General features: G+C 37.0%; 1 protein-coding gene across 1 annotated transcript in view; it reads right to left on the reverse strand.

Moving 5' to 3' along the window:
- The window catches only part of BANK1 (B cell scaffold protein with ankyrin repeats 1), a 136,688-nt gene that overhangs the window by 90,604 nt on the left and 18,283 nt on the right, over positions 1-27,801 (reverse strand). The window contains 4 exon segments of the mRNA XM_068187496.1: positions 6,580-6,722; positions 9,284-9,422; positions 10,573-10,721; positions 26,285-26,683. Coding sequence (XP_068043597.1) covers positions 6,580-6,722; positions 9,284-9,422; positions 10,573-10,721; positions 26,285-26,683 — 830 coding nt within the window.

A 27,801-nucleotide genomic window follows, 5' to 3' on the forward strand; every position in this document is an offset into this window, starting at 1 on the left:
TGTATTATAACATATGAAGTTCAGACATGACTTAAAAATTTCTGGATGAAGTGTAATGACAGGAAGATCTATGTTGTACTACAGCAGTAATTCAGGGTGAGTTTAAAGATTATAGCAGCTCTCTGTTAACCAAAACTTTTACATTAAGATTGTGGACTTGTCTAGGTAGGAAACAGCTTCAATTTCATCAGCCAAGACATAACATTGTTGACAGAACAAGAAACTGATATCAACCAGATAGATCAGCTTCCTACTAAACACACAGTCTTTAGACAAGGGAAATCTGCATTGACTGCTAGGAGATTTTGAGTGCCTCTTTCTGGACAGAAAGTTGAGATCTACACCTAACAACTTTCAAGGTAGCTAGAATTAAATATTTCTTTGCCTGGCCTGCCAAGAGCAGCCTGACTATAGAGATTTGAAGAGCAAGGACATTTTACACGAAGTACTACAGCTGTGTACTCCAGTCTGTGTTGCACTGGGCACCAAAAGGAGCTCCGCCAGCAGAGAAGAGCTCAGGGAGAGTTGCTCTGCTCAGGGTCAGTAGCCCTGTGTTAAAGTTTGCCTTCCCACAGACGGACTGTCTCTGGTCAAGATGATTCTGGGATGACTAAAATGGAACATCTTTAGACATGCTTAGCATATGAATTTAAAAAGAAAGTCTATAACTGACATGCTGAGGAGAAAATGACAGGGGCGCGTACTGACAAAACATGAGGTTTAATTCCCAAGGCTGTTAAAAGGGAATAAGAAAAGTAAGTATGGTGTGATCAGAAAATGCTGAATGCAGAGGCAGGATATAATTTTCATCCAACTCCTACCAAGAATCAGAAGAGACATTTATGCAGGTAGGAAGCTAACAATATGATTGTTTATTTTTCCCATAATTAACCCTGGCCCTTCCAATATTAAGATATGTAAAACGATTGCATTTATTTTCATAATTCACTCCTTTTCTGTCCTGTCACACTACATTCTCAGTATTTTTATTCAATAACTATGAATACATATAATAATCTTCAATAAGGAAAGCAATAAGCATTAAGAAATTACTCCACCTAGGAAAAAAGGTCTTTGAGGCTTGGTCTAGAATAAAAATTTAACCTGAGTACAAGACTTACTGTGCAAATTCAGAAAGCACATGCAAAACCTCCCAAAATATCTATAAACCCCCCAAACTATTAACATAAATAACAACACTAGGTTTACAAATTATTAAGAGGAATAATATAAAAATTCAGTTAGGAAACCATACTATTCTCTCTCATTCCAAATAGGTCTTAGATACATTATCATTACACTGCCTTAACAGAGCTCAATCTAGAGTAGGACAAAACCAAGTAACAACACAAGAATTAGTTCAGATGAGTGTATATAGCAGATCCTGTGTCATGAAGAAAGAGACTCAAAACCACTGGAATTCACTGAAGCCATTGCATAGTGGATAGCTCACTTTGCAGAGAATAAGAATTTAAGTGGGCTTCTAGACAAACTGAGCTTGAAGTAATATTTTTAATCTGCATTTAAAATGTCAGGGATACCCCCTACACACTGTGCTCCCTATCTAAATCTCTCTGCTCAAAAGAAAATGAACAAACAAATAAAACCCTCCCCCAACCATACCTGTCTCTTATCTTCTGTCCTGAAATTCCAGAGAAGCAGTTTCAGACAGAATCCATTTCAGATTGTACTGTATATCCAAGATAAATAAGCACTACACAGTCTCTTTTCAGCAAACATTCTGGGATATCTTGCCTACAAATCTCTACTTTTTAATAGGAGCTGAGACCAAAACCCTTCCTCATCCCTTATATTCAGTCAGAAACCTATGGAAGAGGTGCCTTAAGAATGCATAGCTCTTCATGCTCAGACAACCAAATTTACATGGAATAAAACAGTGTTTTACAACCTAAGATGGAAGAAGTTCTCGAAATGAGAAGGGCTCCAGGAACTTGTAGCAAAATTTCTCATACTTCAACAGGCCTTCCCTCCAATAACCAGCATATCCATTTCTATGAATTACAAGTCAGGAACAATGCACTTATACAAAGTTATCAGTGCAATTTGCCTCAAGTTTTCCACCTCAACTTTTTGTTTTTCCTCTTACTCTTGGTATGTAAAATGTGAGGGCTTAAGCAATGATTTAACAAGCCATGGTGTTAACTGAACTGTAATGGGGAGCTTTGTTGTGCTATTCTACAGCAAAGATACAAAAGGGAAAAAAAGATAAGTTAGTTAAAAAAAAGGCAGCTATGTCTTTTATCTCACATACAGGAGGGCCTGTTCCAGCACTTATGTGAAGATAACAGCTAAAACAACAGCAAAACAGAAGTAGGAATAGGGCCACTCTGCACTATCCAGCTCCATATCATAAAGGGCCCCTCCTCAAGAAACAATTCAGTTTAGGGACTTTTACTTTACTGCCCATTCCTGCCCCAGAGCACTCACAGACTCAAAGTCTGCTGTGTTTATGCATTTTAACATACCCTACACAAATCTCTATAGGCCCAAGAAATCATCTCAAGAAATCTCACCAACATTACAAACCTGAAGTTCCTGGGGAAGCTTCACCAAAGCCAACTGAAGCAGATTTGTAATTAAAGTTGAACTTAAAGTTAGGTACCCTGCAAGAGAACTCTGAGCCACTCAGGAATTTGAGAAAGCTCACCTTTTGTGCAAATAAAGATTTACAACACTAGAGAAAATACACAATAGTGCTAGTTTCCCTCTATGTCCCTGCAGCCCCCCAGAACTAAGCTAGTGAGTTTGCAAACAATTCTTCCCATACTCTCTGAAGCACAGCCAGCTTCTCTGCTCCAGTACCGGAAATCCTCTCACAAGCCTCACTGCTTGCCCCAGTACCACCTCGGCAACTGTAGGCACTATCTTTATCCCCTCACCCCTTTCTAGAGCAACAGGGCACAGCTGTGAACAGAAAAGCCCCAAGTGCTGACCATCACACCTGTGCTTCCAAAAGCATCCTTGAAAAAGGAGACCTTCAAGCACATATTTTGCTACTTTTGTGAACAAGATTACCTATGTTCTTTAATAACTGCTAACCAAGCCCTGAAAATGTGTGCCACCGAAACACAGTGAATCCACAGTCAGTAAATTAACATATTCCACACTGGCTTTGGTAGTACTAACAAGGTTACATTTACATAAAGATGAGCTTCTTCATTAGTTCTTACATATCAGACACTACTTTATATGCACTTCCATATCTGGATTGCTTCTGCCAGAGAGAATGGGCTTGAAATCAGTCAGGCATTTCTGACAATTTTAGCCAGTGACAGAATATGGACAGCTTTCATACCTAGAGGAAAAGAAAGAAGCATTTTAAAATAACAGCTGTTGATGTGGCTGAGAAGATTGAAATATTAAATATAGTTTCAAATGAAGTATCTCTGGGGATCAGGTAGAGATGCATACAAAATATCACCACATAAATCATATAGCTATTTTAGAAGTTTTGATAGAGAAGGCTGTGGTTTATTTTCATTCTTCTTTTCCAATATCAACTGTAACTGGAATCCTGTTTAATGACTATGATAAAAACATCGTTTAAGATACCAAGTATCTCGCAATCATGGGAATATTATTCAACCAAAGCTTGTCATAAAGACTTCCTCAATCTCTCTAGATATTCTAAGTCTCTCAAGCTAACATGAACTCACCAACTTCAGTAATAAGGATATGACCTTCGCTTCAATTTTTTTTAAATTTTGAAACCAAATAAATCTATGCCAGAAAACCCCAACACTAAATAATTGAATCAATATTTCCATTTGGTAGAAACTCTGAGAGAAAAATCAATCCAGCATATAAATCCAGCAGAATGCTGAAATGATTAGTTGATGAAAAATAAAACATGAAATATAAAAAAGTTTAATTATTAATTATAAAAACCCTAAAATCACACTGTACATTAGGTTACTGTAAGAACATAAACTCCCTGTTTCTTGAATGCAGAGTTGTGAGAGAACCAAAAATAATGACCTTTAGCCAACTTTCACCCTCCTATATTCTTATAGCAAATCAATTCAGCATTATGATTCAGTTATTATGACCCCAACTCTTCCTACTTTAACATATCAGTTTTTTTTTTCAAAACTCATGCAAAGAAACTAATTTAATTTTATTTATTAATTAAATTATATTTTTAATATTTATTTGGTTGTTTAAAATGTCTTGCTGATGTTGGTAAATGCTTTATAAATTCAGAAAAATTTGGAACAGGAAATTACAATCTGATGTAGCAAGGAATTTTATCCAAAACCATGATTTGTAAAAATCTTAGATTATGTTTAATCTAAACCTTAGCTAATTCCAATCTTTAATTGCTCTCAAAAAACAGATCCATAAATGCAGTGATACCATATTTTTTGATAGTGTCCCACTAAGATCCACAAAGTCATCTGACCATCACTAAAAGGAATGGATAGCTGTAATCCTATTTATTGGGTTTTGTCTCTTTGCCTTTATTGAGGGACAAAGTGGAGCATTTCAAAGGAGCTAGAAAGGTTGGCAAGGCAATACAGAATATAATGTAAGCATTTTACCAAAGCACTGTGTCTTTGGTATGAACTAATACAGCCATTTGCTTTCACCACAGAATTTTAGTAAGGAAATACTTCTCAGATTGCAACTATTTGTGAAAATCTTGAACTTTCCCTTGAATCACAGAGTCATACTGCTTTGATCAATAATTGCTGTAAGCTTTTCTATTTTATATCAGTTTTGTTTTCCATTGTGTTTGATTGTTACTTTGCATAGATAAATGACTGTTGCCCCAGGATACTTTTGCAAACAAGTTGATAGTCTCAAAGGTTTTAATTATCCTGATTAAACAGAAGTTACTACTACTACTGCTACTTGATGGGAATTCTAATTAGTATCAAGTCTGTTTTGATTTCCTTTTGTGAACATATTTTAAAGATTAAGTTAAATTATGTTTTGTAAATTGCATCTTTATGATGTAGCTTGTTGACATTAAATCAGGAGCTCATTTAAAAAGTTTGCAGAAAAATTTTAGCTACCTAGGGACTTACTGTAGGCCCAGCAGGTACCATTAAATAAGACACATAGGTATACTTAGAGAGGAATTACCATTAGTGTATTTTGCCACAGAGCAGCCATGCCATTGTGTGGACTATAGAACTTACCCAATTAAAAACATTTTTGACATTAATTTTTCAGTTACCAAAACAATAAAAATAATAGCGTATAACACTGTCACCTCATTTAAAACCTTGCTTATTATTCAGAGGAGTAAAGGTGAGGAAATGTTAAACATACTTCATAGTCATAACACTACAGCTGTATTTCTTGCTGTGCACTACTGCTCTGCACAGAGTTATTTTTGCATTTCAATATGATTTTAATTGCATGTGCTTTAATAAATATCAGTCATGCTGGTTAAACAAACGGTCAAACTCCTGAATAACACAAGTAACTGTGGAAATACCTTGTGTGTTGCAGGTATCTAGGTTACCATGTTAATGATAAAATTTTAAATCATTATGGCATACTTCTTATGCATAGAGGTTTAAATGAAACCTTTTAGAGGCTTACTTAGATATACTTCGAAATGATGGATACCATAAAGAATTTAAGGACACATTTGTTCTTTGAGTTGCACTATTTTTCTTGTGCAACAGCCTGTTTTCCTAGAGCAGAAGTAACTTGCAGTTGGAAGGAATCTAGCCTCATCCTTAATAGAATGCTAATAATGCAATACATCATATTTTATTAATCCTTTTGTTATGAGTGTAATGCCTTAGGTGGTGGATAAGGTATATTTGTCACAGGAAAATGAAACTGTCTGCTCTGGAAACACAATCTATTATTTTTGTTCTGGCTTTGCAATTTCAATATAGACATCATGTAAGGTCTGCTTGGGCTACCCTCCATTCAACAAATGACACTTGAGAGTCTGTCTTTTCTTAATATATGCTTTCTTTTCCTGTTATTTCTTATGTGCCACTGGGAAAGAACATGCTGCAGAGCACTGCAGTCTGCTGTGCTGATCTGAAACACAGCTCAAAACCTGATTTTTTCTAAATATACGCAAAGAATCTGCATGGCAACCAGCAAATCACATGAATGAGAATTCAGCAGCTGTAAATGGACTCTACATGAACAGCAATCCATGCTTCCCATACAAGCTATGCCAGAAAAATTTGGCTTGATGGTGAATGAATAATAACCCTCCAAATACAATGTGTTGCTTCTATTGGTTTCAGAACATACAAAAAATAACACTTTAAATGGAGAGGGACTTCACTAATATTTATTCTTATTTTCAACCTTTGGAGTGCAGTATGTGGCTCACTGGGCATATACAGCACAAAGGATGTTTACATCACTCTCTAAGCAAAAAAAGAACATGGAAAAATTTGTTTTTTCTTGCCTGACTTGCTTACAACTAGACATCTGAGAGGCAGGCTTCCTGATCCTGAGCCTACTACTGAGCCATTACAAATTACTGTGTAATTAAAAGATTGCATACTATATCTTAGTTAATTTAGGCACTTATAGTCTATTTTTCTTTAATTAAAATTTGAGAAGTCAACTTACCTGACAAGTGAAAGCTATTGGGTCAGCCACTTTCTTTAAAATGGGTTCAATTTCCTCTGGTGCAGTATAGTATTCAATCTGTACTGTTGTCTTAATGACTCCCCCACAGTAGACGTTTATATATACAGGGTCAGCAGGAAAACCTTATAAAACACAAATCAGAACACCAGCTGAAAATATTTTACAGTCCCAGACCAGAGATCTCAGGGAATGAGTAAAAAAACAGAGAATATCACAGAAAAACAGAGTTGATGAACTGACTGGATTTACATTTCACAAATTATTCAGTGTAGTCAGGTTTTTTTTTTATTCAGGTCTTTCAGTGTAACATCAGAAAACTGACAAAAGAAAATACATATCTTTGAATCTGTATAAAGCAAAGCTATTGTATTGCTTCACATTAGAAAGGAGATGAAAACAGAATGCTTAAAATTTCCAACTGTCCTTTGATAGACTGATGACCTACAATCAGCTCCCTTATGCCTACATGTTAAGCAAAAGTGCATTTATCACAAATAGAGCAATCACTATTCATCTTATGAAACATTTTTCTTAATTGCAGTGAAGGTTCTCAAAATTGTATTTGAGCTAGGCTGCAGAAATTGCAGTATAATTAATCCATTCCAGTTGTTTACCTCGCAAAAGCCAAGGAGAGAGGCACTTGTAGTCTGTTACTTAAGCATGATTTGCTCTGTGTGTACAGCACAAGCCTACTTTATGAGCACATTTCCCAGCCCATTAGTGTTTGTTTTGCCTGGCATTCTGCTGGACCACACTAGCCGTGTCTTCTTAAAATATTAACTCTGCCCACAAAGCAGTGAAAAAAGGGACAATTCTGAAAATGGAAAAGAGGAATAGGGCAAGGGAAACTAGATGTACTAATAGTACATCACATTAAATCACTTAAATGAAAACTGCCCAAATGTGGGCTTAAAAAAACCAAAACAAAATACCAACAAAACCACAGTATTTCTCCTATAACATCAGATCAGATGGACCTAAAACAGGATATTTCCAAATTTCCACTTTTCCAGATTTTAAAACAGAATAAACACCAAACACAAATGATATATGAAATATAATTAAACTTGGCTACAGCTCTCTGACAATTTTTTCATATTTCATTTACTTTTCACACTTTATTCCTTCACCTACTACAGAAACCTTTTTGTGATCAACAGTGTTCTCACAAAAAAAAAAATTTCGAGGACTTAAGATCTGTGCATGAAGAGTGCAGCTTTTGTTCTCTGAAATCCAGTTACAGATGGAAGTTCCCTGTTTGTTATGTACTTTCAAGTAAGGTTTCTAAAAACAAACTCTCTGCACCATCTCACTGATAAAGAACTCTCAGCCCATACATGGCCATCGTCTCAGGACAGTGTTCAGGATGAAAATCACAGAATTAATTGGGTTGGAAAAGACCTCCAAGATCATTGAGTTCAACTTCTGACCGATGACCAACCTGTCAACAAGACCATGGCACATGTGCCATATGCAGTCATTTCTCAAACACCTCCAGGGATGTGACTCCTCCACCTCTCCGGGCAGCCTATTTCAAAGTTTAACAAACGGTTCTGTGAAGGAAGTTCCTCCTGACATCCAACCTGAACCTCTTCTGGCACAGCTTGAGGCCATGTCCTCTTGCCTTGTCACTGATTGCCTGGGAGAAGAGGTCAAATCCCACCTGGCACAGACTCCATTCAGGTACGTTGTAGAGAGTCATCAGCCTTTTCTCCAGGCAGAACAATGCCAGCTCCTTCAGCTACTCCTCATGTGAGGTGCTCTCTAGACCCTTCCCCAGCTCCATTATCCTTCTCTGGACACAATCCAGCACTTCAGTGTCTTTCTCAAAGCGTGGGGCCCAGAACTGGACACAGCACTCAACTGGGGCAATCTCACCAGTGCTGACTCACAGAAATCATCAGGTCACAGAATTACCAAAACATAACTACAAGAAGCCACAGTAGAAAATTGTAGCCTATTTTTGTAGTATTTCCTCTTATCTAAGGTTATATTGCAATCATTTTGTAATAAAGTATTACGTAATATTATGTACTTACTCTAGCAATTCACAGCATGCAGCCCAAAAGCAAACTATACTTTGAATGCATAGGTGAGCAATGTTTTAATTCTTAACTTGCATCAAGAATGCAGATAGATGTGCCCCTTAAATCTGCGCAGATCTTCTAAGAGAAACTGTTAAATAGTTGAAACTGTTATCAACTAGTTATGGGTGGAGCAATAGAAAAAAACATTAGGAACTAGCAAAGATGAGTGATACAGAGAAATGACATGAATGGGAACAGAGAAAAGAAACTATTTCCTGCATCAGTAAGAATTATGGAGAGGAGAACAACCAGTTTACTGCATCAAATATAAACTGAGACATTTAGTAACAGATTAATAAGAAAAGAATATTAGGTTTGCATTTTATGGCAGTAATTTTGGAGAATGTTAATCTGTAGCTAATCAATGACATTTTAAGACTGCCACCTGCCATTTAACCACAGAAAACCAATCTAATAGAACCTAGCCTCCCATAAATCACAAGGCCTTGCTTCTCTGCATTATTAAAAGTTATGTATGCAAAACTCATTTACAGGAAACACCCACAAAATAGCAGAAAGGGAAACTACTTATGAGAAAAAGTGAAGGGAGTTGAAACTTTTTAGGTTTTCTTAAAGGTAAAGAATATTTTTCTTACCTAGGGCTTTCACATATTTGACCTTCTTGTTCCAAGAGGCTGTCTGCATTCTAATTTGCTGATTATCTGTTCTGAATTCAATTTCTAGAGTTTCTTCATCTATTTCCACTTTCAACAGAATGAATATTTCACCAGGGTTCTACAAAATTAGAATATGTTCCCATTAGTCCTTCAGAAAATTATATTGGAAGTGTAACATTATATTGAAAGTGTACTGAAAGAACTTTCCTTTACCAACAGCTTCATGCAAAAAAATTGTACTACCAAAATATGATGGTATCTCACTGCTTCTTTTAGTATTTCATGAGCTTTCCTTTAGTGTTTCCTTTCTTGCATGAAAGACACAAGTAACATAGGATTTTAAATTCAGCTTACATAAGAATATTTTAAAACAGTATTTTAAATGCATATGTAGGTGAATTGTTACATTTTCTAAGGCTCCTCTATAGTCTAGAAGAATGACATCCATCTTAATAAGTATAACCTAAAATACTTTAGACCCACTCAACCTCTTCCAGTAAGGTGACAGTAGAGAGAAGCAGCAGGTGATGTGAGACAGTAGTCCTCTACTACATCCTGAACCAGAGGCAAAGTCACTCCCTTAGAACTGTACTGACCTCAACAATGAAATAATGTGTGTAAATTATCTTTAAAAGACAGACAGCAAACAAAATCTGTGACATTCTGTGTACACTGCAACCTCCACACTTGACCATGGCCACTCACTCAAATAAAGGAATGCAGGTGCTGGATTTTTTGCTTCCTCTGTTTATGCTGTCATAAGTTTCTCACAGCCACTCTGATTAAAAGCACATATGAACATTTATATCCACTGCACATGCATGTAGACATGTGCATATAAATATTTCTGATTTAACTTAAACTCAAACTAGGTCTGTGCTGACACAAGCCCTGTGTCATTCATGGTATAGGCACATATGCCTGTATACATACACCCATCCTGGATTCTTGCCAAGACAAATCCCAGATCCCTCAAGAAGTGCCTGATTATTTGCTCCCTTTGAAATATAAGGCTCACATGACAGTAATACTACAACTCAAGCTGCTAAATAACTAATAGAGCTGTCTCCAGACTACTTCCAAATCTTTTGACTGCAGAGTGGATGCAACACAAAGGCAAAATAAATCTGCAGTCTCGGTGCACTCTCATTTTGGTCCCTTCATAATTTTGGAAACAAATATCAGATATAGTATGAATGAGATTGCAGCAGGAGGAGGAGAAGAACAATGACTGTTATCCCAAAGATTGTAGCATGCAGAAGTCTTACCTCACATGATATTCTTCTCGGAAGCACCAATATTGACTGCTTGTTAGTTTCTAATCTTTCAGAAAGTACCTCTGTTTTAAAAGTGAGGTCTGTTTCTTCTGATGCTCCCCTGACATCCAACAAGCTATTATCAGAGATAGTCTGGTAACCTGAAATAAATAATGTGAAATGAGAACGTTGTTAATAATCCAAACCAACCAAACATGGCAATGATGTGGTTTCCAATGTATTACTCATATGGGATTTGGAGTCACATTAAGGACAGCACATGAAAGCCTGGCAAAATTTCCTTAATGTAAATGTGATGAGACGTCCTATTTTGATATAGAGCTTACCTCTGAAGTTTTGATCCTGCAGCCTTGATTTACATGAACAGGCTCTGCACAAATGCTTTGTCTTCTTAAAACAAAAAGGGACATAGCCTTTAGATTGAAATCATTGTGAACAGCAAAGTCAGGGAGATCAGCCAGTTCTGTCATCTTAGAATTCTCATACACTAGGATAAAACAGGATTTTTACCACTCTTCCTTTCTTTATATGTAAATAAGCACATGCTAGATATGACATTCACATTCTCTGGACAGAGAGACATAATTCTGTCTCTCAGGAGAAGCACAGAGAGAAGAAGAGAAAACAATCTGTATCTCTGCTCCTTTGTTTTCCCCATGTGGAATGGAGATTGTTTACCTGAAGTGATTACTTGATTGGATTCTGGTGAAGGTTGTTTGGATTCATGGACCAATTGAATCCAGCTGTGTCGGACTAGAGCACAGAGTCACAAGTTTTGTTAGTAGTTAGTTAGACAAGTAAGTAAGAAGTAAGTACATAGAATAATAGTATAGTATCTCCTTAAATTGTATATTAATGTAATATAATATAGTTTTAATAAAGCTATCCTTAAGCCTTCTGATCTGGAGCCAGACATCATTTCTTCCCAACATCTGGGGTTCGCTGCATTTTTTACTATAAGCTATATGTTTACAACATCAACCCACCTGTCTACGGGAAGGGTTTACATGAGGGCAGTGACACCTGTAACATAGTACTATGACAGGAGACATAGATTTCTTTGATACAGACTCCATGGTCTTTGCCTGCCTTTATGGACAAAAGGATGGGTGGAAGACATATATTTTTTTAAAATGTGTGTTTGGAAATGCTATGCCAGTAATAAAAGTAGCTTGCAATCAGTTTCTTTTCTGTTTTGCTGTACCAAAAAAGGCCCAAGAGCCTCTAGTGAATATAGTGAATCCTTCACCACATTGCAGAATTTTAATCATGAAAAAGAACTGCCAACTAACTGCCTCTGCAGAGCTCTGACTAAGCCTGGGTTTTAGCAAAGGTATCCTTTACCTGCTATGTCTCAGCTGTATCATTACTCCTCCTTTCCAGACACTCTATTACCCTCTGTGAAACACTCCCACCACCCATCTCAAAGGACTGCAGCAGCTCTTCATCACAGAGGATTAGTCAGTATACTGCAGTCACCTCGTTAGGTTATTGATATCATTTCTTGCAGTCCAGAGTTTAAAAATCTAGACTGGCTGGTGAGACAATATCCTGAGAGACATCCACACTGTCTTGTATTACTATAAATTATGAAAGACTCACAGTCAATTACATTCAAGGATACAAAAAACTTTTGAGGTATATCTTTTCCTCTTACATGGATATAGAATATTAAAATAAATTAGTGATGGGCAGAATACAGAACAGCAGCAATTTGGCTTTGCTCAAAGAAATACCACAGCCATTTTGCATTTCTTTGAAAATGTGCCCAAGTGACTGAGGTACACAAACCATATAGTGCTCCTAAGTGGCACAAAAATCCTTCCAGACGGTGTCAGTACTGGCAAGCTACAATTACTTTTCTCACTTCTTGCTTGCCTTTACTTCCCTCATATGCACCAGTTCATCTGATACAGAATGTTTCCTTGCGTTACCAATCTTGCCTTGCTTAAGGCATAGATTAAAAAAAAAAAAAAACAAACCCCACTATAATAAATGTGTCTGTTAAATACAGCTGTACCATGGCATCATATTGTAGAATCGATTTTATCCAGGGATGTGCTTTAATTGTTAAGGGAAGGAGGGAAGGACAGAAATCAAATGTCCATGATTCCTTAAAGAACCTGAAGTTTCCTTCAACATCTAATCTAAGTTCAGGTTCAATGACCATCACTAGCTAGTAAAAACTGCCCATCCTACTCCTGCTTATATTCTCATGCCTTTAAGGCAAAATAATCCTGAATTAAAGCTGTGAATTCAGCATGGATCATTAAAATTACACTGAACCTACACATAGATGTACTTTACTAAAGTAGTATTAATTCCATTTGCTTTAATTTACTTTAAAAATTAAATAGGCTACACTGAACAAAGGCTACTGTTTCTGAATGAGAACCCACACACAGTTCAATGCAGTTTAACTAATCCAGCTTGGAATTTAAGTGCAATAATTTCTCTGATTATCACTGTGAAGAACAGATTTTATTTAGCAGTGCCCTTCAGAAAAATGAAGGCCTGAACTCTTGCTGAGGAAAACAGTTATGATACTTTACAGCCCCTAAACAGGTCCTACAAGAAACATGGAGAGGGACTTTTTACAAGTGCATGTAGGCATAGGACAAGGTGGAGTGGCTTCAAACTCAGAGGGTGGGTTTAGTTTAGATATATAAGGAAGAAATGCCTTACAGTGAGTGTGGTGAGACACCAGCACAGGTTGCCCAGAGCAGCTGGGGATGCCCCATACCTGGCAGTGTTCAAGGACAGGTTGGATGGGCTTTGAGCAACCTGGTCTGGTGAAAGGTGTCAATGTTTATGGACAGGGGATTGGAACAACATCCTTAAACTGGTCTTTAAGATCCTGTCCAACCCAAACCTTCCTATAATCCTGTGATTATGTATTCCCACAGCACATATTTTGGGAATATATTCACATTTTAAGTCACTCATAAATCTTACACTTACACACACAGAATTCACTTCAGAAAATAACCCATATGAGGTACACACTGCTTCTGAATTTTTTCTGCCACTATAGCCAAAGGAGTCTCACAGAGACAAGAAACATTCCACTATCAGATTGACAAAATGAAAGGAATTAATAACTCTGGAAGGCACTGGATTCTCAGATGCCAGCCATCTGTCAGTGACTGTTCTTCAAGGATCATGTAAATGCATTCTAATCTATGTAAAGTTCATGACAACTTTATTTCTACAGTCTGCACTCTACTTATCAAAGATGATAGTCACCACTTTCACCTTTTAATGCCAATAATTCATCTACTGAGAACATTAATCCTATTGCTAACAAGTTGGTTTAAATTGGGATAACATTTTCTTCTCTGTAAATGATTGAATTTTAAAATTTTTATTATGCCTAGTGACATCTAAATGCAATATCAGAACTTCAACCCAGTCACTACTGTGATAGCACAGCTATCTCAATAATAGACAATTAAGAAATGTCACTCACATCAAAGACTTGGATATTTAAGAGGATTAGGATTCCTCTGCTGACTTGAAAGTGGCTATCAATTTATTGGCAAAAAACCATCAAGCAAGACCTCTTTCACTCAATGTAAGGTCTACCTGACAATTAATGAACCATGAACAGTCCAAGAACCACAGGGATCTATATTATCCTTGCAATACAGGCACCAAAGTTTGGAGACACCATCTCCAGCCCTCAAATTCCTACAAGTTCCACACAATCTCTCCTAAAATGTGGAACATGAAACAACCACATGAACTGTTATTTGTCAATGCTGAACATACAATTCACCAGAGATTAAGCAAGCCTTGGCTTGTTGGCATTAACTGAAACAAAGTAGCTCATAAAGTTATTAATAATACAATAATGAAACTGCAGTAACACAAATAGAGCAAAGATAGACAATATTTGTTTTATGTAGGCAGAAGGTGTTGCTAGATGTTCAAGTCTTTTGATCATTTAAATTTTGGACAACTTCATTATTTTTCCTCATTACATTCTTGGCTTTAACATGAAAGCAACGGCTAAGGAGCTCTACCAATTCCTGAGGCTTTGAGAAAAATTCAGAAGTTACAATTGAGGGTGAAGATTATCTTAAAAGAAACATAAAAGTAACATCATTATTATGCTGGACTATGTAAGAGAGAGGATTTATTAAAGGGTATTTTTTGCTTGGTGAATGTGGTCTTTTAATATTTTTATATAATGGTAACCTATTGGTGAGGTTTTTAAAATGTAGCAGTAACAATTAAAATAACTGATGAATAAAACTAGACTCTTTCTTGTAGGATCAAAGTATAAGAAATTATTAACTATGTCCAATTATGCATAGACAACACTATGAGCCAGAAGCTAAAAAGAAAGGAAAAAATCTATCACAATCTTCCCTTGAGTAATCAGGGTAATACTACTGGGAATTATCATCTATTATAGAGGGTAATGCTTAATTTCCATCAGATTACTTTTGTTGGCTTACTTTTGACAAATATCTGCTGCTGATAGTCATATTGAAAGGACTAATCTTCAATTTACATTCATTTTAAATACTAAAATATAACACACATTTACTGTAACTTAAATGGGGACAGTGCTGATGTTTTCAATCTCACTTCAGTGTTCTTTCCTAATTCATGTAACTTCAATACATCAACTTGGTATCTTTTACATAAGACCCTTTGGAACACATTATTGCTTTCAATTTAACATTTTGAACTAAATTCATGGCATGATTTTGAAATTGCAGCCCTTTACATAAACTGAGAAAATTTCATAACGCATCTCAAGTCTCCTGTGTATTCAACAACTAATGCTTCACCACAGCTTCTAAGCAACTCTCCTGCCATATGTAACTTCCCCCTCACCCCCAAATTCTAACCTTTTAAATACACTCTTTAGTTATCCTTACTGCAGCCTACATGAGAATTAGAAGTGCTCTCTGTATTTGATTACTTGGTAGTTGCTACATGTATTGAGCCAACAATGTATGTGACAGATTCAGGGCATTAAAAATAGCAGAAAACAAACTTATGAAAGATTTATGTTTTCTAAGGCTACCCACGAAATTAATCCCTCAGTCAAAATTAGGCTGGTTTTACAAAAGCAAAATGCCAGCTAGCTTTACAAATTTCAGTTTTTCCTCAAGTTTTGCTAAAGTAATGCCAGCTGAAGAACTGAAACTGAGGTACAAAAGGGGTCCTCAATTAGCCCTAGATCACACATAATACAAGATAATGAGAAATATGGGTAAATCAAGTTAGGCAGGTGACAAGGAATGGGAAGGTAATCTAGCACCTGCAGCCACCTTGCCACATGAAAGTAAAGTCAGGGTGTTCCAGTGACAAAGATTTTAAAAAAAGAGGATTATAGCAGATCCTTTAAGTGCAGGAGGTGCAGTATGGCAGGTGCACTTCCCAGCACAACGTGAGGTAAAGGCAGAGGAGGTGCCACTGGGTTCTGTGAGGTATAACTGAAAAGCTTGCCATGAATAAGTGACTTCCATGCAATTCAGAAGCCTGAAGTCAAATGGTTCTGAGAGTGCCCAGCAGATATATGGATTAAAGAAGAACCATACAGGAAAAAAAAAATGAAGTAACCTCCTGTAATGTGGGAAAAAAAATCAGGAAAAAAGGACAAACACATGTTCTTTTTGCATTCCACCACAAGTTTATCATAGGTATTTATGAAAGATAATCCTGTTAAAGTGTGGGTATCTGTAAATGCTGTATGAGCTCAGCAGAGAGTGCAGAAGAGTGTGATTGAAAGGGAGCCTCTAACTGCACAAATAAGTACAATTGCTCTATAAGTTACCTGAGAAAGGCTGTGAGAAACAGGGAGGCAAGAAAACATCTACCACACTAGACTTCTTTCAGTGGGACTGTGTTCCTTGCATGAACAAGGGATTTACTCATTTTTACCATAAGCACTCTCTAAGACATTATGTCAAGGGAAATCCCCTTTTCTGCTCTGCTGAATTTTTCTTTTACAATGGTGAGAGAAAGCTTAGGAATGAAAAGGTTCCCAAAAATCACAGAAAATTATTAATACATACTCAAACACAAAAACATCTGACTTCAGTCTTGATTTCTTTTGTTTTCCATGATGAATAAATTCCAAACCAAGATAAACATTTATTAGTGAACAAGCTTTAAATAATGCTTCTATGTTGAGAGAACTATCTTTTGCAAACACACTGACAGTTATTTTCTTTTTTCTCAAAAGCATTCTCAGCTCCAGTTTCTCCTGCATGGTTGAGTTCTTCTGTCCAAAACAGTAGCTTTCTGTAAGTTGACCTGTTTTGCACACGTCTCCAAAATATTCCTATTAATTTATTTATGGTGTACAACTTTTTTTGCAAATAAGTAACAAACTGACAGCTCCTTTAAAAGCTATCAAGAACAGTTTTTCCTTTTCTGAATATTATATATAAGTTGGTGTTTATGTCATCTTAGCAACCAATGGTGCTGTAATTTTCATTAACATCTATTTCTCTCCCATAACAGCAATCCCTGAAACCCCCCACATCTATTATTTTCCAAGTTACTATACACATGTAGGCAAAGATTGATTTGCTGTGGAAGTACACATTCACCTGTTCTTTTATTATCAGGTATGTTTTTGCACACAACAATTCATCACTGATATAACTGTAGCCTAATGGAGTCATCTTGAATGCCTCTAAAGAGAATATGAAAGTCTTATTATGTGTAGCCTTTTTGGATCTGACAGCAAAAATGAAAGATCCTGCCTTCAAATAATTCCCCAAACTACAAAAGGCTATTTACCATGAGTTTATTAATAATCTTTAAGAAATAACTTGCATGAAAATGTAAGCATTTCTTTTCATATATACTTTCATATGATTGGAACTCTGAATTCAGGGGCAATCTAAGGTTATAACAATGAACTGGTTCTAACTGGTCTGTGATTTGGAAGACATATTTGATTTTGTCAGTGCTTTAGCTAGGATGGATATATTTAGATGCTTTTTGGGACTGATTTTATCTTTTACTGCATATCAATTCATTCTATTTTTTTTTTCTGCAATGAAATCCATGACTTTCAGCTTCACCAGCAGCATTAGGAACATGACTACTCTGATGAGTTTGACACATAGCAAGACTGTCCCAAAAAGTTTCTATTAGGCATAATGATCAGTTTGGAAATAACAACTACCTGTCTGAGGTCATCTGGGTGCCTAGCAGAGCTGTTGATGGAGCCCAAGCCAGTTATTTCCAGTTTCCGGAGTCTGCATACTTCTCCAGGGAGAAGCAAACTGAAGTCTGCCCCTCTGTGTGTACCAGAAGTTCTCAGTTATTGAAGCCTAGTATTTTATTAGAGAGTCCTTCCATCCACTTCAGAGTTACTGGAGTTCTACCACAGTAAGAACACTTGGGTATTTTTGTTCCATTTTTCTGTGCTATCAGCACACACATCTAACCTCTGTTTCAGTGAAGGATTATACAGCACTAAACATTGTCCAAAATGAGATGTGCTGCTACAACTGAGACAGGCTATCCTCCTGCTCCTGTCTCAAAGTACCACTGAAGAAAAAAGGACTGATAGCAGAGGCATCCAGGGTTGTAAAACCTCCAAAATTTGTTAGTCTGATAAAATCCTCCTGCAAATTCCTTATTATTGCAAAGGGGCCAGCTGCAGCTGCCAAGTGTCTCCTTTATCCCAAAATTTCAAATCAAGCCTCTCATAACTGGCCTGGCTCAAACTGCACTCTCTGCTTGGACACAGAAGTAGCACACTGCTACATTTAGAAATACACATATATAAAAGGATACAGAGAGGAGTGTCTGAGAATCAAAACATACTTCAGGGAGGCACAACATTCAAGCTGAAAAGGGGTTTAAGTTTTTACAGGTATCACCCTCAAGGAATGAGGAAATTCCTCAAGGACTGAGTAGCCAAACTTTCCCCTCTCACCACATTTGAAGCTATTCTCTTTATAAAGACTACTTAAGGCAGGGACCAATAATAAAAAGGTGAGCTGGACAGGAACAAACGCAGATCCGAACCAATGTGGCTAATCATACGTTCTCCCTTTATTGTTTATAGACAGTAGTTTATATACACTTCCAGATAGTTTACAATCGTGAGCACACTCTCATTGGCAAGCAAACATTGTTTGTTCCTGTCTTAAGGTGGCTAAAGTTTCACACTGCAGACCTATACTAATTCACACCTAGATAGCTCAGTACATTGTGTTATACCTTAACATAATAAGTTTGTGGTGCAGTCAGAAATTCTTAACTGTGCCACAGGCTCCAAGGCCTCACCGAGGCCCACATCTGAGGCCTAGCCTGGGGTAGCTCAACCTTCACTCTAAACATATAAATCATGAACATACAGATTGTGACCTCTTTCTCAGAAATTCTCCTACAACTACTCTTTAAAAGTCATCAAAAAGGGACATGGATAGAAGGTCATGAAGTTTAACATAACTGAAGTCCTTTAACAACTGCAGTGGGAGAGGCTGTTGGGGGAGGCATTGGAGGCAGGCATTCTCAGCCTTCACCCTACTCAGACATGTCATTAATAATATCAAAATATGTATTGACACAAGACAATATACTCCATGTTACAGCATCCCTTAAATCAATCTGGTAACAGAACCTAGCTTGCACTGCAGCAGGTCATTTACCAAAGAGAGCGCCTTAGACTCAGGATGACAGCAGAGCTTCAATACCTGCACAGAGCTCTTATCAATGTCTGGATTAAATTTATGATGCTGTTCTTGATCTGTACAGCTCTAAATTACATGGGATTTGTCTATCTAAAAGACCATGTCTCCTGTGCCATGCTGCCACAGCTGCTGTCAGCAGAAAGACTCATGCCAGACATGTTTGGTATTAAACAAGGGGAAAAAAAAAAAGTTGTCGGCAGGACCAGCTCACTGGGGAGAGGCTGTTTTGCAATTTACTCCCACCTTTAGTTTGAAATAGCTAAAATCTACTGACCCTTTAAGTGGGCTAAAAGGTACACTGCTTTCCTGGGAACACAATCAAGAGTGATATTTTTAGACATATCTGAAACCCATGCTTGTTTTCTAACTCCTGATTATTTCCTTTTGTTAGTTATTAATTGTAAGGTAATCTGAGGTCTTCATCTTTTAAGACAACATCTTTTAATCCAACAGAATAGACACATTTTATTAAAATAGGACCTTAGACAGCATTTTAGGAAAAGAATAGCATAGCTATTAGAGGTCTTTCTCTGCAGAGGGGAGGCCACTCATTTTGTTAAGAAATGCTGGCCTTCCTTCAGTTTAGTTTGGTAAAGGATAGAGATATACATGTATGCACATACATCTTACCTTGATGAGACCTCTAAGCAGGACCAAAACATGTCTGCTGTTAAACCTGGCAGACAGCTATCACCCTTTAAAATTACCTTTTGTGCTCCACTTGCCCACCCCTAATTGCTTCAGTTAATTAGTGCTAGGATAAAAGCTTTAGTGGCAAATGTTAAAAAAGACAAAGCTGTTTCACAGAAGGCGAAGAGCCTTTTCACAAGCTGTGCATCACCTAATGGGTACCTAAATCTGAGTTTAGCTCTATTTTGCAGTTCCACAACAATGCATTCATATTTTATATTGTGGTGACAAGGCAGTATACCCAGATCCTAGTACAATTGCTTCATTTTTCTACCTTAGTATAAATTATAAATAACAATTCTTTGGGGAACAGAAAACTTCCTGAGGAACCACAAGGGGTATTCTCAAAATACAGCTCCATAGTAATTACAACAAGTCCTCTTTTCTTACACAGAACCCAAAAATAAAGAAAACACATGAAAACATTTGTGAGTGGCTGAAGAGCTGATTTATTCTGTTATCACTGAGGACTGCTAAATGAGGACCGAGTCCTCATATATTCATATTATGGTCATTAGCATTCCACAACTGGATCTTTTCCCTCACTCAGCAGCAAATCAATTGTTTTCACATCTGCTTGCAGCTCATATTTCCCCAAAGGATTTCAGTGATCATATTGTTTTTCCATTTTCCAATGTACTGTCTGACTTTTTCCCTCAAGGCCTTGCACAATTCACTTTGGTCAATCACTTCTTATTGATTGTTAGCACCTGCTCATTCCTTGTCTATCTTTGTTTTAAAGAACATAGGAGTACATTTTTAGGGATCTTGTTTTTAATATGTCCCGTCATCTACTCACTGTTCTTTCCACCCTTTTTGCTTTAGATTTCTCATTTATTTAGATTTATACTTCTGTTCTGTTTCATCCCAGTTCAAGATAAAATTCTACCTTCTTTCAGATTATCCTTTCTTTTGTATGATGCTTGCACATACAAAAACTTCAGCTTTCAGCAAACTACTAACCACTTCGGACCTCACCTAAAGCACCATTCTTTTGGGAATTTATAGGGTTCTGGCAAAAACCCTTTCTTGGTTTATAATTTCTCCTGACACTTCTCTTCTGTGTGTTTCATACAGTTTAGCATTGCATACATTTGCTTCTTATTAGGAAGAAGCATTTTTAAGTAAGTATACAGAGACCCTATCAAAAGCAAAATCTAGTTCTTTTTTTCTACTATGACCTTAAATAGGTGTTACACTTCATTTTTTCAGGGATAAGTGACAATTTCTTTAGTCTGGACTGCAAAATAACCCTTGTTTCATCCCATTTCCAAGAAGATGGCACCAATCTAACAGAAGTAACATTATGGTGAAATTACAAATACCAATTTTGCTATAACAACAGTTGTGTGCAAAAAAAATACACAAGGTGTACCTTCACAGAGGTCTTCTCTAGATGCCTTCCAATGATAACTTTTCAGTAATTGTGACTGGTAGCCACAGTGCAAGACTCAGTTGGACTCAATAATACATTACATGAAAGATATATAAAACTACAGATTCACACAACCATTTTACAGCATTACCTGCAAAAATACTTGCTGGGAATCTTAAATTATTTGTCAGCTTGAGAAACAGTCTCACATTGCAATTAAATACTGATGACTGGGCCGTAAACAATACCTAAATTAGGTTGAGGTCTATTACAAACCTTGAAAGAGCAGACTAAAAATCCATTAATTTATTTTTAAAATTAAAAAACTATAAACTAAATAAACAAGTAAAATTGCAGTATGTTAAGTTAGTACATGCTGCTGCAATAATGCTTATGTTCTAGTCATCTGACTTTTATTATTAACTAAAATTTTAATGAGTTTGTCCTAAATGCTGCTAAAAAATCCTAAAAAATTTTCTAAAAAAAAAAAATGCTAAAAAGATTTAAGATGCCAGTGCACTATTCTGGGTGTAATAAATTTTCATCCAATTATTGTCAAAAATAAGACAAAAAAACATCACATACATGACACATCAGAATCCAAGGGTACAGGTTACCGCATTCTAGCTACATACATTAGAACATGAGCTGCTAAGAAACCTAACAAACCTCACAAATAAAACCTAATAAGTTGTGTTTTCTCTGAATTTTGCAGAAAATAAAGAGAAGGAACAGCAAAAAAGTCAAACAGTTTAAGTTACAGGGGATGACAATCTCAACATCTTATTCAGGGTTGCTACCTCCAGACAATCACTTCAGTTTCTCTTCTGCTTTGAAATAGCCAGGATCTCATGTCAGATGGAAGAAGTTAGTGACACAACTTAGTGAGTTTTTTGTTGGCAGTCCATACCAACCCCCATCACTGCACTGCCATCCCTTCTGTGTGGAATGGAGAAGCACAGCATCTCAGGAAGATGTAATACTCTGGTAATCTTAGCAGTCCCTGCAGAGCTGTTCAAAGACTCATTGTCAGGGGAAAATGGAAATGAGAGCTATACTGCAGTACACACCAACTAACAAAATGTCCCTTCTGCTCTTGTGCTTTGATACAGTCACACATTATTGTCATTTTAATAAAAAAAAAAGGCATTTGAGGTGCTCTGCAATAAGCAGATGACATCACTACCTTAAAATCCCAAATTAGCCCCTCAGTATTTGAAGTGGTCTGAAGAACTCCAAGAGTTAAGCCCTATTTTAACCCCCAGCCTGTTTTTCCCACATTTACTTATTAGAGAAAAACATCCTGTGCCAATATCTTATTTGTCCAAATCTATACCATACTATTACTTGCAAAAGTAGTTTCCTTAACATTACTCTTCTTGGTCATTAAGATTGTGTGCAGATATATGGAATACCTTTTAAGTAAACAATCAGAAATTAATGGCATATTGCTGTCTCAGGTAAAAGTTACAAATTTGTTCTGAGAATCTTTCCTGGTCTGTCAAAGACTCTGGGTACCATTTTCTAGTTGGGTTATGTTATTTTATGTACCTCTCACTTTTTAACAAAATAGCAGACAAAGAATGGATACATACAGATTTGATGTGCTGTTCTCAACTATCAAATCTTGTAGAAGTAAATTCTCTTCATATTTTGGCATTAAAAAGAACAAAAGGGATATCACTGCTTGGGGAAAAGGCTGGAAGTGGAAGTGACAAGAGTTGCTTTTGTGGCACTTTAAAAAATGAAACCTAATAAAACCACAAGCAGACTAATGGATACTTATGACTTCTGAGCTGTACCAAGAAGTCCCACCAAAAGTCTAATAAGAGTGTCAAGCACACCTTGGAAACAGTGTCACAGAAAATTATTTGTATTAGATAAGATCTGTTCTCTTTTTGCACCATTAATACTGAGGACAAATACAGGAGAAATTGAGGACATTTAAGGATTTAAGTTAACTACCTACAGATGCAATTACCTATCTACAAATCCTTTACATAAACACATGCTTGCCTGAATTGAAGTCTTTCAGGATTAAACAGAAAAACCCCAGCTATATGTTTAGTACTCCAGGATACTGAATTAATACATTGAAAATATGTCAATTTAATCTAAAAAAGGGTATACAGTTCAGCAGACCAAGGACAAGTAATAGAAAGACACAGGAAAAGGAAATGACAGATGCAAGCAAAATCTATTCCCCAATTCTACTTTCAACAATATTGGGAAAAGCTGATAGAGAAAAGTCAGAATTCTAGAGTCTCACTGGGACATCTTAGATGTTAACATAGAAAAATAAAACTTCTTAGTGTTCTCCTCCTTCTCTCTGGGTTTACCTTTTTTATGGCAATAGGCATAGGATCTACAAAATTCAAAACCAATTCAGAATCTGAATGTGGCATTTTCAAACAGTGAAATGTTTTTACAAACAAATCCTGCAAAAGGAATCTCTTGACAACAATATACGTATTTGTGTTCCTCTTCATGCAAAAGATAAACATAATAAAGTCCGTCAGCATCCTGGAAATATATGTTAGAAAGGTCACTCTCCATGTCTTTACTCTCCCTTTACTCCTCCAAGAACATGCTCAAACAGGCATTACAAACCATTCAGATTTTGTGTTTGAACCACATTACAAACAAGTTCTCTGCTGAGTACAAAACCCCCTGCATCTTCTGATTCATTTAGTTTTACTCAACATTTTAATTAGTTTTCATTTTTGCCTAGTATATTTGTACTAGTATATATTTTATACTAGTATATAAAGTATTTTGTACTTTAGAGCCAGAAGGAAGTTTTAACAGATAAAGCCCTCTCTGCTCCAAGAAGATGAAACCAGCACCATATGGGAGGTGAAATAATTGTGGGGGCATATAAAATGAGACATATTTTGCACTTCTTCCACCTCAGGTTGTAGGGATAGTGCAAAGAGAATAGCATGTAGGAGAGAAGAGACAGCTAAGAACCTACCTTTCCTATGAGCTTTCCTGCATATGGGGAAATCTGTAGTGGAAGCCTGGTGACTACTAGCACCTATGCTATGCCATTGTTAACATTCTCCAGGGGGACGTTAAACTGTGAGATAATAACCTGATTTAGCATCCATCTTCAGCTGTTCTAACTGCCTGCAGGCCATTCCTGAGCCCTGGCATCCATTAGTCCTAGGATGGCAATGGCCTGCTGTCCTAAGGGATTAAGTTGCAGTGGAAGGCATGTGGTACAGCCAGTATAATTAAAGCACATTATTGAGTTTTCAGACTCAATGTCACTTTTAGAGTGACAGCTCTTGTCAATACTGAGGAGACAAGAAGATATAAATGCTTGGAAGAATAAGTTAAGAGTAATGAACAGTTTAGTGGGAAAACAAGGAACTGAAAACCACAAAGAATATACACAAATGTGTTTTCATTACTATCTCTAAAAGGGTCAAGAATATGAGGGTCTAGGGATGAGCACTGAAAAAAACAGGGATTGAAGACAAATGATCCATATGAAGAGAAATGGGAAATCTTGTATGTCTGGTCCCAACAAAAGGCAAAAAAAATATGCTCCAAGGAGAAAAATAATCCTTGTATATACTCAACAACCCCTTAGCAAATAATTTTAAGTATAAGGAAAAAATCTTTCCCAGATGTGCAGTTTATCAAAATCCCTGTCAGAAGTATCAAAGGCTAAGAGCTTAATAGGATTCTACAAAAGAGTATGATATATACAGACACCATTATCTATAAGCAAAGGTAAATAATGACAAACCATGCACATCTTCATTCCTCAGAACTTAAATCAACACTCAGATGAAAGCAAATCTCTTAGCTGGAACACTTTCACTGTGCAACAGAGAGCAGAGCAGAGGTCTCCTATCAAGCACTGATCTGAGCTGGCCTGGCTGATGGCCAGGGCACACCAGTACACAAAAACAGGGCCACAGCAGCTCTAAGCTAAGAGTGTGAAAAAGGGCCTGGTGCCTGAAGCACCAGGCATCATCACCACTTCCAGTCCTGGATCTAGCTCAGTCCACTGAACTCATGTGATCCTAGCCACAGTCTATGCATTCCCAGTAAAGATGTACACACAGACTGAGGCCTTCAACAACTATTCATTAATTCAGCTTTCTCCTGATGTCTCAAAGCACTGGTTTTGGTCACTGTTGAAGTAAAGATCATTTGAACTCCTACTAAACATCTGACATTACACTTACATCCCAAAGGCACAGGTAATAAGCATTCTTGTGAATGCATTGAGCTAAGCAAAGAACTTTCCTGTGTCTTCTAGGAAAATGTTTGTTGCTGCAGAAAGGTTTGCAATTTCCTGTGCATGTATCAACTGATAGTATCTAAGCACACTTACTTTCTATATATACAGAGTATAGACCCACTGTTTTCATCCCATTAAAAAATTGCCAAGAAGCTTCAGTCTGAAGCTACATATTGGACAAAGACAGAAATTGCAAACATTACCTTCTGGAACCAAAACAGACAACCAAATGAGTCCAAATCATCAAGTCTGAGATATGTACTGAGAAAAAGGTTATTCAATACTGAAGATGGTTGGAGAGAAGGAGTCTAAAATGTACTTTTAAAAACACTGATCTCACATAGGCAGACTGTGTGAAAACATTCTGGACAGTTTTAAAGCCCTATAGCATACTTAAGAATACCTGCTTAAGCACAAGGCAGCAGGGACATCCAGCTAGGTGACTCATTCAGCTGGGGTCTCTCTACCCCAGTGTTCAAAAGAATATTCTTGGTTGCTCATGTGCATCCAAAACTAGGTTAAACTCTGAATAAAAACATCTGAGCTGCAGGATTTTTTCTCAAGCACAAGCTCCCATTCCAATAAAGTGGCACCTTACACATAAAGAGAAGCACAATATTCTGCTTGGTAGACAAAATATTGGCTAAATAGCAAGAGCTGAGAGCAGGCAAGAGACCTAAGGATTACAAACAAGTATATTACCTGGTTGAATAATTCCTTTAACAACAGAAATATATTCCTCAGGTTTCTTATCAGTAGAAATCTCTTTGCTGCCTCCATCTAAGGTCAGTATCTCATAAAGAATTTCTGAATCCTCCACTCCACAAAGCAGAATTACCACATTATCCGGAGGTTTTAGAACTTGTTCCAGAAAATAACTTCTCTTTTGATTCAGGCAGTTAAGAAGTCCACATGAGAGTATCAGGAGTTTACATTTATAAGACAGTAAACAGAGTAGCTGCTAGTGCTTGAAAGATGAATTTTCTAGGTTGTAGAGCAAGATTCCTTCTTTGTTCACTATGAGACCAAAAAGAGATTTTAAATACAGAGCCCACTCTTCTGCTTCTTGTTCATATATCACAAGGATGTCCTTTGTATTTTCTAGAGAGAAGAAAACATCATTAAAAAATTTAATATGTGTTTTAAATACATTATAAACATCAGAAGACAGATTGTTTCCTCCCAATAAAAACTTAAGGTGCTGAAGAAATTAACCTTTGGCAGAAATCAGCTCATCACCTTGAAATGACAACCATCTCCTTATTTCTAAGACCAAGGCAGAAAGATCATCCACAGAAATACTGGAAAAATAGCTCAGGATATTTTATTTTGAATAACTAATATTTCAGAATAAGTATTGAAACTGCAGTGTAGGCAGCAGAGTACATTGGCGCATTCTGCTCCCTCCTAGAGTCTTGACAAATAGGCAATAGTATTAAAAATGGAACACTTAGCTTTTAATGACAAGAATATGTATTTGAACACATGAACATGATCTGACTTCATTAGAAAATTCACTGGTATGTTTAGGATGTTTTGTCAGCATGGTGTTAGGATAGCAATTTGTGATCTTTCCTTTCTGTCCTTATTCTAAGAAAATTACTTGAGACCTGACAAAAATAAATCTAGAACTGTATTTTTTCAGTTCTCTTTCCATTTAAGATGTAAAACATGATGCTAGCAGGACAACTAATACTCTTCAATAAATTTACTAGGATGACAGTTCAAGACAGAGGCGAGAGGCACAAGCTGAAACACAGGAGGCTGCCTCTGAGCATCAGGAAATACCTTTTTTTTTAGTGCAAGCACTGGCACAGGCTGCCTGGAGAGGGTGTGGAATCTGTCTCCCTGGAGCTACTCAAAAGGTGCCTGGATATGGTCCTGGCTCTAGGTGTACAAGAGAGCTTCCAGATGTCCCATCCAACCTCAGACAATTGATGGTCATGTGAAACCATCAAAACCTGTGATTTGATGAGTAACACAACAACAATATATATCAAGCCAGGGTACCTTAATAGCCCCAGAGCAGTTCACAATCACAGCCCTATGGAGCAACAATGTGAGGCTGAGGAACAGATACAGCTTCTGCATTTCACCTTCACTGTGCTTCAAGGCATCTGCCTGCTGCTCGGGGTCAGGTAGCCTGACTGATGCTTGCCAGCAGGGCACCAGAGCTCCTTTGAGTGCCTAAGCTGCTGCACTGTTAGGATCAGGAGACA

Source organism: Anomalospiza imberbis, chromosome 4 (genome assembly GCF_031753505.1).
Source record: "Anomalospiza imberbis isolate Cuckoo-Finch-1a 21T00152 chromosome 4, ASM3175350v1, whole genome shotgun sequence".
Taxonomy (NCBI): Eukaryota; Metazoa; Chordata; class Aves; order Passeriformes; family Viduidae; genus Anomalospiza; species Anomalospiza imberbis.